This window comes from Xenopus tropicalis, chromosome 9, assembly GCF_000004195.4.
Source record: "Xenopus tropicalis strain Nigerian chromosome 9, UCB_Xtro_10.0, whole genome shotgun sequence".
In the NCBI taxonomy this organism is placed as follows: Eukaryota; Metazoa; Chordata; class Amphibia; order Anura; family Pipidae; genus Xenopus; species Xenopus tropicalis.
The window spans coordinates 52,765,349-52,778,749 of record NC_030685.2 but is presented as its reverse complement, the minus strand read 5'-3'; the positions used below and the strand labels follow the sequence as shown (position 1 = coordinate 52,778,749).

General features: G+C 39.4%; 1 protein-coding gene and 1 long non-coding RNA gene across 3 annotated transcripts in view; one reads left to right on the top strand and one right to left on the bottom strand.

Annotated features, from left to right (window-relative positions):
• The window catches only part of dnah7 (dynein, axonemal, heavy chain 7), an 86,595-nt gene that overhangs the window by 14,237 nt on the left and 58,957 nt on the right, over positions 1–13,401 (bottom strand). For both annotated transcript variants that reach the window (XM_012971042.3, XM_002937720.5), the window contains exons 45-51: positions 10,411–10,596; positions 5,716–5,879; positions 4,283–4,437; positions 3,206–3,396; positions 1,592–1,725; positions 510–845; positions 234–360 (exon numbers count right to left, since the gene is read on the bottom strand). In XM_012971042.3, coding sequence (XP_012826496.2) covers positions 234–360; positions 510–845; positions 1,592–1,725; positions 3,206–3,396; positions 4,283–4,437; positions 5,716–5,879; positions 10,411–10,596 — 1,293 coding nt within the window. The remainder of the gene's footprint in view (positions 1–233; positions 361–509; positions 846–1,591; positions 1,726–3,205; positions 3,397–4,282; positions 4,438–5,715; positions 5,880–10,410; positions 10,597–13,401) is intronic.
• Positions 1–13,401, top strand: part of LOC108648879 — a 29,960-nt gene that overhangs the window by 169 nt on the left and 16,390 nt on the right. The window lies entirely within an intron of this gene.

The window sequence follows — 13,401 nt, the reverse complement described above, 5'->3', positions numbered from 1 at the left end:
CATATCATGTGAAAAATCAGGGGCCCTTCTAGATAATCCAGTTGGAAGAGTGGCCCTCTGCATTTTATGTAAAGGAAACACTGTTACCCAGCAACATAATTTTTTTAGTTGTGTTACAGAATAAAGGTTGGATGGAAAATGTACTTGCAGGGGAACATTTTAAGGAAAAGGGGCGGTCTTTGGGGGTGGAAGTTATAGTTAGTTGTGTTATTTACAATAAAAAAATAACTTACCAGTTGTTCATGTTTCATAAGATTTGCTGTTAAACAAAAGGAAAACAAAAGCTTGTCCTTTTCAAACAGGGAACGGCATACATTCTCGTACAGAGAATATGTAAAATGATCTTTCAAAATTTGTAGCCTGGAAATAAAATTAAATTAAATGAAATTAAAAGGCCTTTCTTATAGCTACCTTCCTTTATACTGATCAGTCTTTTGCTTCACACACATATCTGACATATAAGTCACACTTTTGAAACATGTAAGATTGTACTTATAAATGTAAGTTACCTTTTCTGTAAATCTTCAGATTTTTCTGAATTATCTATTGACATGACAAAGAGGTTAATGAACCAGGTGAGGGAATACTGGTACATGGGTTCAATGTTAGCTAGGTCGGCTATGGAAAAAAACAAAATTGAGGAATGGATTGCAATTGGCCTGTAGCCCATTCGTGTTGCATCAATCTTCTTCTCTGTTTCCTCAGCCACAGCTTGTTTCACAGATATTTCACTCGCCAGAGCCTTAGAGGAAGACAATATTTTAATGGCAGTTTCATCCTCTAATATGTTTCCTTCTGAGGAAGAAAGTACTTCTAATATTTTGTCTTCAATTTCTTTTAGTTGCCTAGAAATAAAACAAAATGTGGATTCTTAGATTTATCAAACAGTTTATAGCCGGTTTATAGCCATTTTTACAGGCATTAAAAGTATAAAGTGTCCTAAGACAAACTTTAAGGGTTGTGAACCCAAATATGCCATTTTGCATATTAAAACAAATGTAATTCTAAGCAACTTTTCAATATACATTAGATATTTCCAGTGATTCAAAGTTATTTGTAAGTATAATTGCTAATGAAAAAGTAGTCTTCTGAATGCTGCTGTAAATGGTTATGTAAAACCACTTTAATTGTTTTTGTGTTAAGTGAATCTGACACCTATACAGAAACTTCCTCATTGCCTTCTTTCCAAAATCTACAACCCCAGGGCAAAATAGCAGGGCTGTAGAGTGGCGCCCGGAGGAACAACTTAGCCCTGTCCTTACCGCCAGCCATAAAGCCTCCTGACACTGCACCCTTGCACCTCAGAATGATGCACAAGATAGCGGCAGGTAGGGGGCAGAAGGACATGACACCTACATGTCACCTCCACTCCTTTGGAATCTGGTGCCGCCTAACACAGGCCTATTCAAAGGTCACTGTGCTGTGCAGAGGCCTATTGTGCATCACGCAATGCCCCATGCAGTGGATAAAGTGCAAAAAAAATGGCCTATTGAGGATTTTGTACACTGCATAGAGCATTGTAAATAACCCCTCAGTTCTTTTCATTAAGTTGCTATAGGGAAGGCTGTCCCTTCTGCTTTTCAACACTCACCTTTTGTTTTCTGCACCTTGAAGAATGAGTGCCTGTTTCTCCTCCTCAAGATCTGGTCTCTCTCGAGCCACAACAATTCCCAGCAGCTGATCCTGCATCCCTTCAGGTGTGATCATAAAGTTGAGCAAAGTCACCTTTAAGATACAGAGCATTTTCAAATGTAATGTAAATGTTAAATACTAGGCAAGACTCACATAAGCAAATAGAATGAACCTAAAAATTACAGCTGACTAGCAATTTTGTCACTGTCCAACTTCTGTGCTACTGTCCAACTTCTGGTATTTTTCTGACCTACGTGGTGGAGAACCAATAATGGAAGCCCATTGTCCACTACCTTTGTAAACCACACCCACTTTAAACCACACCTATATTACACACAAACATTTTTAAGACAATATCTACATTAATGGTGGTAGCACACTAAAAAGACAAATGGTTGGTGCTCACTGCAGGGATATCCCCATCACTCATATGTGAAAAAAGTTCACTAAGTCCTACCCTCAAATCCATATGCCTCCTCCTCCTCCCCTGTGGATAGCACAGCAACCCCCAGCACATATTTATACATATTAGAGACCCCCTAGCATTTCCAAAGGCCAACAAACACCCAGAAGAAACCCACACCAGGTTCACATCTCACAGGCAGCATAGGGCAGGCACAGTATGGTACACACAGGAAGCATAGGGCAGGCAGAGTAAGGCACATACATACAGGCAGCATAGGGCAGGCAGAGTATAGCACACAAAGGAAACATAGGGGAGGCAGAGTATGACACACACAGGCAGCATAGGGGAGGCAGAGTATGGCACACACAGGAAGCATAGGGCGGGCAGATTATGGCACACACAGGCAGCACAGGGAAGGCAGAGTAAGGCACACACAGGCAGCATAGGGCAGAGAGAGTATGGCACACACAGGCAGGGTAGGGCAGGCAGAGTATGGCACACACAGGCAGCATAGGGCAGGCAGAGTATGTCACACACAGGCAGGGTAGGGCAGGCAGAGTATGGTACACACAGGCAGCTTAGGGTAGGCAGAGTATGGCACACACAGGCAGCTTAGGGTAGGCAGAGTATGGCACACACAGGCACCACAGGGCAGGCAGAGTAATCTCAGTACTGATAACATTTAAAGGTAAGCAGCCACAGCAGCCAGGCAGGTGGGGGGCTGCAAGCCACCAGTTGGACAGCACTGCTTTAGGGTATAACATGCAAATATGGGCTTTAAAACAGGATGCAACGCTGTACTATAAGACTCCAATTCTCTCAAAGTTGTGCTTAAATGGCTAACAGTTTATTTCTATTTGCATATTTTGTTAGATAGATGGCACTATATGGGTCACATATAGCAACTGGTATGGTGAAAATCTACATTCCAAAATCACTATGCCTTACCAGCATGATTATGCAATAAGTTTCTGATGAAGTACAACTAAAAAAGTACAAGTACAAAAAAAATAAAAATGGAAGATTTTTTTCCAATCCTATGTTCAATCTGCCCTATGGACTTCTCCCTTCTGTTACATTACTCTTAGATTTAAACTTCAACTCCACGTGTACATAAGCACCACAGCAAAAAAAGATTAATCTTTCTTGAACATAAAGCAAACTCACCTTAACAGAAGTTTCAGGTAAATAATGAGGATTTCGCAGCTTAGTAGTAATATAAAATCTGAAATCAGGGGCATACTCTATTGTGGAGTCCCCAAGACGAATGCACACACTTCCTCCTTGTTTGAATGTCTGCTTTAAAAGGAGTGGCTCCAAAATTGGGTCCAGCTCTTCTCCAACATTTTCCAGCAACACTATAGAGAAATAAAAGTTAAGCAAAATAATGTACTTTAAATATGTAATTAAGATTTTGTATTGCTTTCACTAAGTGCAGCCTGCATACCAGTCACATATATTATTGCTATTAGGCCGAGTACCCTTATCTGTTTGACAGTACATGGAAAAGTAGTCATCAAATCACACCAGCTTCCAATAACTTATATTTTGTATAGTCAATAATTTGGTGCTTTCTAAACACCTTCAACGTTATTAGGACAAAGAGCACTGTTTAAAAGTGCTGTCTGCCAAGAAAACAATCATCAATGAAAACAGAAAAATGCTAACAGACCTATGGTAATAGTATCTGTGCCTTTAGGGTGAAGACACATGGGGCTGTGGTTAGTCGCCGTGAGCGACATTTTTAAAGTTGCGGCAACTAACCACGGCAAATTTCCCACTATAGGGTACTATATAAGTCGCTGCGACTAATCATGCATGATTTTCCGATGCACGGATTCGTCACTGCGATTTTTTCAAAACTTTCACTGACTAATTGCTGCATGTGTCTACCCTTGTTGTTGCCCCCTGCAACACCAGAGAGGTCATTTACATTTATGAACCCTGGCAGAAATTCAAGACCTCCAATGGCTCTGATGCAGCCTGTGTCTGCTGCCACCCCTGAATGATGTGCAAGGTAGGGGAAGGGGTCAACGTGTATCACCTCGTACCTCATGAATACAGGCAGCCCTTAATTTTTACTTTATTTTTAGGTACACACAATTTTTGCCTAACATAAAGTGAATGTGATTTATACCCTCTGAATTGGGCACTATTAATTTTTCCTTCATACTATACATAGGAATGAAAATGCTGCATACTGCCTTTCTGCTCCTATTCGTTTATACATTTTTAGCTACTTACCTGGTGTTCCAAATTGAATACAGTTTTCCAGGGTTCTCACAAAGTCAGGGTCGCTTAGTTTAATAACATGAAGGCTATTAGTCTTTTCCATATTCTTCACCCATTTGTTTGCCTGACCCTGTGGATCAATCATTAAAGGCCAACGTCGTGCATTCCTATAAAAGCATTTATCATGACAAAATAATCAAGACTTTTTCAAAATTACACCATGTTGTGTTCATTGCAATGTATTAAAATGTACTACTTGTATCCAATGTCAGTTTATGCAGTTTGTTTGGGTACTTTCTGTGTATGTGAAAAGCAGCACCAATAGTATTCTAGGATGTGTTAACCAGGTAGAACTTGCTGTAACTCTGGCCTGTACAACAGCAACAGGTAAGACAAGAACAGGATTTATTATCCATAATGCCGGGGACCAGGGTTTCTCTTTTTGTATAATTGAGTTCATCAATTAAGTCTGCTAAAACTCATTTAAACTAGGGATGCACCGAACCCCCGATACCACCCTGAGGTATTTGGCCAAATCCCAAACCAAATCCGAATCCTAATTAACATGTATTAATTAGGATTGTAAGAAGTTAAAAATCGACGTGCGCACATGCAGCATTTCCCTCACCATTAACCCTTTCCAAATGCTAATTAGCATATGCTAATTTATGCTAACTAGGATTCGGTTCGACCGGGAGCACGGATTCGGCTGAAACAGAATCCTTCAAAAAAAGCCTGGATTCGGCCCAAATCCCAAACCGAATCTGGGATTCGGTGCATCCCTAATTTAAACATTAAATAAACCCAATAGGGTGGTTTGGCCTTTCCGCAGTTTGGAGCTTTCTGGATGATGGGTTTCTGTACAATAGCTCCCTTACCTGTATTTACACTTACCACCTGCCTAGTTATTAAATTTGGCCTGATTAAGTGCAGTGCTTGCAAACCTGTTCACAAAATGCTGGGACACACGTGTATTTGCACCTTGTGGCCCTTAAAGGAAATGTAAACTATCTTAACAAATCTCCTGAGAAAAGAAACATCCTGTGATATTGTTCTTCTTACAAAATTATGTTTAAGAATCATCTGATGTTTCTCTAGTTCTAAGCATGGTAATATCAGAAGATGCTTCTTTCTCAGGAAATTCATTTTAAGCTAACTGTAGATTGTTGACTGAAATGAGGAACATATGGGGATGTTGTCTTAAGTTTATTGTAGTTTAAAAAGACCCTGTTCCTTTGAACTACAATAAACAATTTCAAGAGACCCAATCACCAACCTTTTGAAAACTACAGACTTTTTCCTGACTTGCCCCTCTTTTTACTCTCAAGTTCTCTATTGGTCAATAAGGCCATCAATCAAGTGTAAACTTGGCCACAAGTTTCTTGCCTGCACAAGAAAGAAACTGAAAAACAAATTGCCAAACACAAGACCAATGTTATACTTACGATATGATAATTCCGTTATCAATTGAAAAACTATCTGATGGTAAACCAGCAATATTCCATGCTCGAATTTTAACAGGCTCTCCTAGACTGTTTGCAAGGGAAAAATCTTCAGAGCATGGTATGTTTTTACTTTTGCAGAGCATAGTCCATTCATTTGTTTGCATCTGAAATGTAGAACAGCAATTAAAACCTGCACTGTACTTTGCAAAGTATACGTACTGCTCTTCTAAAAACAATTTTTTTTTCCAATGTCATACCTTGTGATACACTATAAAAATAAAATAAATATCAAAATCTGTGTTGCAGGAAAACAACTATATTAGAAACTAATAGTAAGGCTCCATCTAAAATATACAGTGCAGAAAGCCCTAAGAAGGAAAATGAAGCAACATGTATGCCTTTCCACTGGCAATTCACTTTGTTGCCGTTGGAAAAGCTTTTGGGGGAGTTTAGTAGCCCATGTAGCCAGGAATAACCACGGACAACTAATCTCCCCTTGGGCTATGAGCCTTCGGGTACTATATGTAAATATATATAACTGGGTCGAACATTTAACTCTTGAATGCCTTCTTCACCAGTAGCTTTTTTTAGAGGATACAAGAGCATTTGGAGACGGTAGGTGTATATTTACAGCAAGAGTTGTAGGAGTTGTGGAATTCACTTTCTGAAGCAGCTGTAATGGCATATACACTATTTTAATAAAGGCAAGAGTACACAAAGCAATGGTTTTGTTGCTCTTAGCCTGCATTTTTTAGGCAGGCTGTGAGAATCCAATCCGTTTTTTTCCGTAGCTCTGCCATGAAAAATTCAACATCTGCCTGAGTGCAGGTACACTCACGCGGAAGCTGTACTTTTTAGTGCAAATAAATGGAAGGGAGCAGATCTGCTTTTTTTTTTGCCCTTGCCCTAAAAAAGTTGGGCAAAAGGTTGATCTTGATGGACAGGTATTTTATTTTTTAAGCTCAACTACTCTGAGACTAAATAATGATTTATTTTAATGGGCATAACATCTAATTAACTTTAATTTTCCACATAATTATGCTGCATGCTCTGTTCTAAACATTCATATTATGTTAACTGGCAAAGGCTTTAAAATCAGTTACTCTGTATTGTTTCATGACTGAATGTATAACTATATCCAATTTGTGGGATGTGATTAATTGATCTAAGAAAATTGCTTTTGTAGTTCAGGCCATGGTTACCCATGTCACATAGATCCAAAAAGACAAAAACAGCCTATAGAAGAGATTCACTCCTAGTGGCGTTGTGGGTGGGGTCTAAATCACTGCTGCTAATCAAAAAGGACAGTGTTTCTTTATTTGCTCTTCTAGATAAGGTGTCACCCTTATCTAATGAAGTTTGTTCAGGAATCATACACTGTTGCCTCTACTGTGCAGACTGATAATGACATTTGGTTACATAAACCTACATAACAATGAACATGAACTTTTTATTAAAGCAACAAAAAGTATAAAATGGTTCTTAGTAGGGATGCATTGAATCCAGGATTCAGTTCGGTTTTTGGGCAAGATTCAGCCTTTTTCGGCAGAATTCCGATTCGCCAGAATCCATGGTCCTGGCCGAACCGAATCGTAAAACTCAAGGAAACACGGAAGTTAAATAGGATTAGGGGGTTTGGCCGAAAAAAGTGCATTCGGTGCATCCCTAGTTCTTAGTCTACTAAATGCTGGAACAAATAAATATACATTCTTGTTAATTTGTTTTTATTTACCTTTTTAGGGAAATTTTATCAACAACTTAAACATCAGAAAATTGGTATTTTTGGTATTGAATACCTTTGATTTAGATATGCATTAGAAGGCATTGTAGATTAAAAACAAAATACATGCACTTCAAACAAACAACATACTTACATTTTATAAAACTCCAAGCCACTGTGGGTGCATTGATTAAGAGAAAAACAATCACATTTATTTTATTATATATAAAAGTTTACATTGTAGAACAGTGCTGTCCAACTGTCCCCCTCTGTGTGGCCCCCCACCTGTCTGGCTGCTTTGATGGCTTACTCTTGAGTAAGGTTTAAATGGTATCAGTACTGTGATTAACTGCCCCCCCTGCATGGTTCTCACCTCAGATTCAGGCTGTAATCAGGCTGTATTGTTTAAATATGTAATCCCCTGTACTGTTCACACCTTTTAATCTCTGCATTGTTCACCCCCTGCAGTGTTCACACCTCAGGCTCAGGCTGTAATCACCCCCATTGTTCCCCTGTTCACACCTCAGGAGCAGTAGAAACCCACAAATAATCCCTGCATACTACAAAAAGAACATATACTGAGGTGGTACTGCAATTAAAAAGTTTTTTAATATATAGTTATTGTGCAGACAGTAGGAGCAGTGCCAGCATTGTGTCACTGTAGGCTGCCTGTGTGTGCACACAGCATAGGGCAAGCAGAGTATGGCACACACAGGCAGGGTAGGGAAGGCAGAGTATGGCACACACAGGCAGGGTAGGGAAGGCAGAGTATGGCACACACAGGCAGAGTAGGGCAGGCAGAGTATGGCACACACAGGCCAAGTTTGGCACAAACCAGCCAAGAATGGCACACACAGTGAAAGTATGGCACGCAGGCAGGGTAGGGCAGGCAGAGTATGGCACACACAGGCAGGGTAGGGAAGGCAGAGTATGGCACACACAGGCAGGGTAGGGCAGGCAGAGTATGGCACACACAGGCCAAGTATGGCACAAACCAGCCAAGAATGGCACACACAGTGAAAGTATGGCACGCAGGCAGGGTAGGGCAGGCAGAGTATGGCACACACAGGCAGGGTAGGGAAGGCAGAGTATGGCACACAGGCAGGGTAGGGCAGGCAGAGTATGGCAGGTTTTTGCTGTACTACAACCATTAATATGGGTATGATCATGTGATAACATGGGTGTGGTTTCAAGTGGGTGTGGTTTCAAAAAGGGGAGTGGTCAAAACTGGCTTCCATTATCGGCCCTCCACCACGTAGGTCGGAAAAATTCCGGCCCTCGGTACAACAGAAGTTGGACAGCACTGTTGTAGAAAATAACCAGGACCTCAGAAGGCTTAAGTGCATTTTTGTAAGAAACATTCGTTTTCTCAGTTTTAAAGACTTGCAACATACAAACAACCCTTATTATACTGTTGCTATTTTCCTTTAGTTTAGGTGGTTTTTGAATTATGTATAATTTTATTTAAGTTTGGAATTCAAAATATTTTATGGTTGCTAGGGTGACACAGACCTTAGCAAGATCAGAATTCAGGAAGAAAGTCAGATCATTTAAAAATGAGAGAGAGGGGACCTATTGCAGATTGTCTAAGGATCAACCGCTACAGCAGTCTTCTTTAGCAGAAAAAGAAACAGCTCTACTGCTGTTGAAAGGGGAACTTTAATATATTGTGGGCCACCGCATCAGTACTGGCTGCAGGACAATAATAATTTTAATTATTTATTTATTATGAAGAAACACTAATGAGATTTTTTTTTCCAATAATCATTAAAAAACTGCATATTAGACAAAGCCTATAGCAGAGTATCAAAAGCTCAGCAGGTTTGCTCTGGTCTATAGGTTGGTGGGTGACCACACTAGGGAGGCAAAATCCATAGCAGGGGACTAATCAGTGGGGCTTAAAATCCTAGCTGGTCAGTTCAACCAGAGAAAGGTTTGTGAACTGAACATACAGAAGTCTATGATCCTGTATACACTGTTACCTGACAAGAGGTCTGTAAAACTGCAGTATTTTTGCTGATGAAAGATGTATTTTCTTTTTAAACAGTTTGTAGAAGTAAAACTGCCTTTATTTTCTGCATATTGCTGCTCGTTGAAATATAAGCTATTTTTTTTTAAAAGACTTTTGAGTGGGCATTTACTAAAGTGCATTTTTTTCGTTCATGCTGTTTTAGTTCAGATGTTTTGATATATGACTGCCAATCGTGATAGATTTCAAACAAATCTAAATTCGAAAAAAAATAAGTTTTAGTAAATCCCTCCCATAGTGTCCTGACAATTATTCTGTGGAAACCTGCCACAATACTCCTAAACTTTGTTTTTTGACAGTTAAAAAATAAATAATTTAGCAATCATCTATATATAATTATTTTTATGTCTGCATATGCATGTTAGAAGGAAAAGAGTTAAGAAAGAGGGAGAAGTTGAATGCCCGATTTACAAAAGTGAGTTATGATTTATCTGTTGGTTTTATTTGCTCCTTTTAATTTCCTGATTCAAACACCGGAAAGCATTGTGGTAATTTTGCTGAATCAGACGCATTTGCAGTAGGCACAGTGCAACTGTGTCAAGGAATTCTGGGTAAAACTGCATTGTGGTAAAAAACAAACATGGCGATTGCGCTCAATTTCACATGCACCAGTTCCTTTGGCAGATACACTCTGTACACTGCACCAAAGAAACCCTGCACTCAAAATGTGCGAGAAGCAGAAACTAAGTCTAGGGTTCTTAATTCCCCTGGCAACTTGCACCTTGCAATGAGAACAAATTAGGGCAGGTCCTGGGGACACCCGGGTTTCTCCCATTTCCAGCCCCTCAAGTAGTGCACTGAGTACAGTGCTGCTGAACACATACAGTCTTGAAATGTTCTTATTTATCTGATATTTATGATCCTGTTTAGATATTAAATGTTATAGTCAAAAAGAGTTGTTTTAACATTCATAACCAGATACTGATAAGGTATTTGATGGACTTACCTGTCTATAACTTGAAGTGAATGCACCTTGGTAAGCCACAATTCCTGAAGAAACTAAAATATCCCCAATGAGATTTATGTAAAGTTTCCCTAACTCTATTGCAGTCAGACTCCATCGTGTTTTCTCACCACCTAGTCCTCCAATCAACTGCTCTGCACGATCCAGTTTTTTGCTGCACAAGTCAACCTGAAAAACAAAACTGTGTCCTGAAACAGCCAAAGGAAACCAACATTTAGGGGCTGATTTACTAAGACACGAATTCGAATCCTAATTGGAAAAATTCCGATTGGAAAACGAACATTTTGCGACTTTTTCGTATTTTTTGCGATTTTTTTTTTTTCGACTTTTCGGAAATTATCGCGACTTTTTCGTTACCAATACGATTTGCGCGAAAAAACGCGAGTTTTTCGTAGCCATTCCGAAAGTTGCGCAAAATCTGGCGATTTTTTCGTAGCGTTAAAACTTGCGCGAAAAGTCGCGCCTTTTTCGTAGCGCCTTTTTCGTTAAAACTTAAAAGGAGCGACGTTTCGCGCAAGTTTTAACTCTACGAAAAAATCACGACTTTTCGCGCAAGTTTTAACGCTACGAAAAATCTCGACTTTTCGCGCAAGTTTTAACGCTACGAAAAAATCGCCAGATTTTGCGCAACTTTCGGAATGGCTACGAAAAAGTCGCGTTTTTTCGCAAAAATCGTATTGGTAACGAAAAAGTCGCGATAATTTCCGAAAAAATCGCAAAATACCGATCATTACGAAAAAAACGCATTCGGCCCGTTCGTGGGTTAGTAAATGTGCCCCTTAGGGTAACCAATTAATAAGTCACACAGTAAAAGGGTAATGACAGTATCTATACAATAGGGTTCCCACACAAACCAGTTTTTCTTTATTTCAGCTTTTTCCCCCAAGGTCACAGCTTGTTGTTGGGACACTAAAATGTTGTAAGCAACATGTTTCCCATGAGCCACTGGTTGGTGATCACTGGTTTATACCTAATGGCTGATAATAAAAAAAAAAAATAACTTTTTCTGTAATTTGCTTGTTTCAAATGTTCCTAGCTATGCTTAGAAGTGCTCAGTAGTGCAGTGCACCTATTGATTCAGGTGAACCTCTGGAGATGGCGGTAGCGCCAGGATTCCCATAATGGACTGTGTCAATCTCCACAGCACATTTGCATCTAAAGAATCAAGTGCACATGTCATTCTCACACCAGAAATAACGCCAACTGCACTTTTCTAAGTTGCATCTCTCTTTAACGACTGCAAATACACTAAAATTATGGGGAAAATACTGCCTAAATATTTTAAAATCATTAAGATTGAGACTAAAATTTGCACTTTAAACATTGCAAAGTGGTAAGTAAATGATCCCTTATATGTCACTTGTGCTTTTAATATTACCATTCCTCCTGAGCAATTAACAATATGCACTCTATTGGCAAATTTATCAAAGGTTGGGTAAAAGCTTCCTTTCTTTTCGTAATTTATCACCAGTCAAAAAAATTAATTGTCTTCTTCTTTCATACTATTTCCTGGGTGAATTTTTTTTTTTAAACGGGAAGGTCACCTATAAGTTAGCTTTTAGTATGTAATAGAAAGGCCAATTCTAAGCAACTTTTCAATTGGTCTTTATTAGTAAATTATTTGCATTGTTCATTTAACTTTTTGCAGCTTACAAATGGAGGTCGCTGACCCTGGCAGCCAAAAAACTATTGCTATGTGAGGCTACAGTTGTTATTGTTACTTAATTATTATTCTATTCAGTCTCGCTCCTATTCATATATCAGTCTTTTATTCAAACCACTCCTTGGTTGCTAAGGTAATCTGAATACTAGCAACCAAATAGCTGCTGAAACTCTAAGCTTGAGAGCTGCCAAACAAAAACTGAAATAATTAGAAAAACTAAAAATAATAAAAAAATGAAGACCAATTGCAAATTGTCTCAGTTCATTACTGTCTACATCAGTGTTTTTCAACCTTTTTTGGGCAAAGGCACACTTGTTTCATGAAAAAAATCACGAGGCAAACCACCATTAGAAAATGTTAAAAAATTTAACTCTGTGCCCAGCAGCAGTGCCCCCCTAGTACATTGGTGCCAAGAGCAGTGCCCCCCTAGTACATTGGTGCCCAGCAGCAGTGCCCCCCTAGTACATTGGTGCCAAGAGCAGTGCCCCCCTATTACACTGGTGCCCAGCAGCAGTGCCCCCCTAGTACATTGGTGCCAAGAGCAGTGCCCCCCTAGTACATTGGTGCCCAGCAGCAGTGCCCCCCAGTACATTGGTGCCAAGAGCCAGCCCCCCTAGTACATTGGTGCCCAGCAGCAGTGCCCCCATAAGTCAGTGTGCCCCGTGGCCCCCCCTAATACATTGGTGCCCAGCAGCATTTTACTCTTCGGCGGCTTCAGCAGCATCTTCCCCAATGACAGGGCCCGGATTTTTTTTTGAAAGTAAAAATTGCGGTTGAAAAACGCTGGTCTACATCATATTAAAAGTTAACTCAAAGGTGATCAACCCCTTTAAGCAGGACTTTCCCAGAGTGGGATATTTATAAAAGGTCAAAAAAAAATTCTGGTAACATTTAGCATTTTTCATGCTTTTGCATTCTTTTTATATTTATAAACCTTTTCTTGCCATTCGGAAATATTTTCAAAGCTTCTTTTCTGAATCAAAAACAAAACAAAGAACTTTTTTCCATAAACTGTTTCACGGCTTTGAGCAGATTTTCATCTATAGGTCGAACAACTCCATAAAAATTGACAATGAAAAGTAGGATGATTTCATAATACTGCAACAATATGAAAAGAAAAAACTGACAAGAAGTTATTTTTTCTATGCAACTAGCATTTCATTTTTTTGTCTTGGATGTCTGGAGTATATGGAAACTGTGCAAGAAGGGGTGCTCTGAGAGTTTGTAAATCTCTGTCAACTATAAAATGAATTATTTATATTATTTTTGTACTTTGGGCTTTCACTCCAAGTTTAGGGTGTGAGAAACAT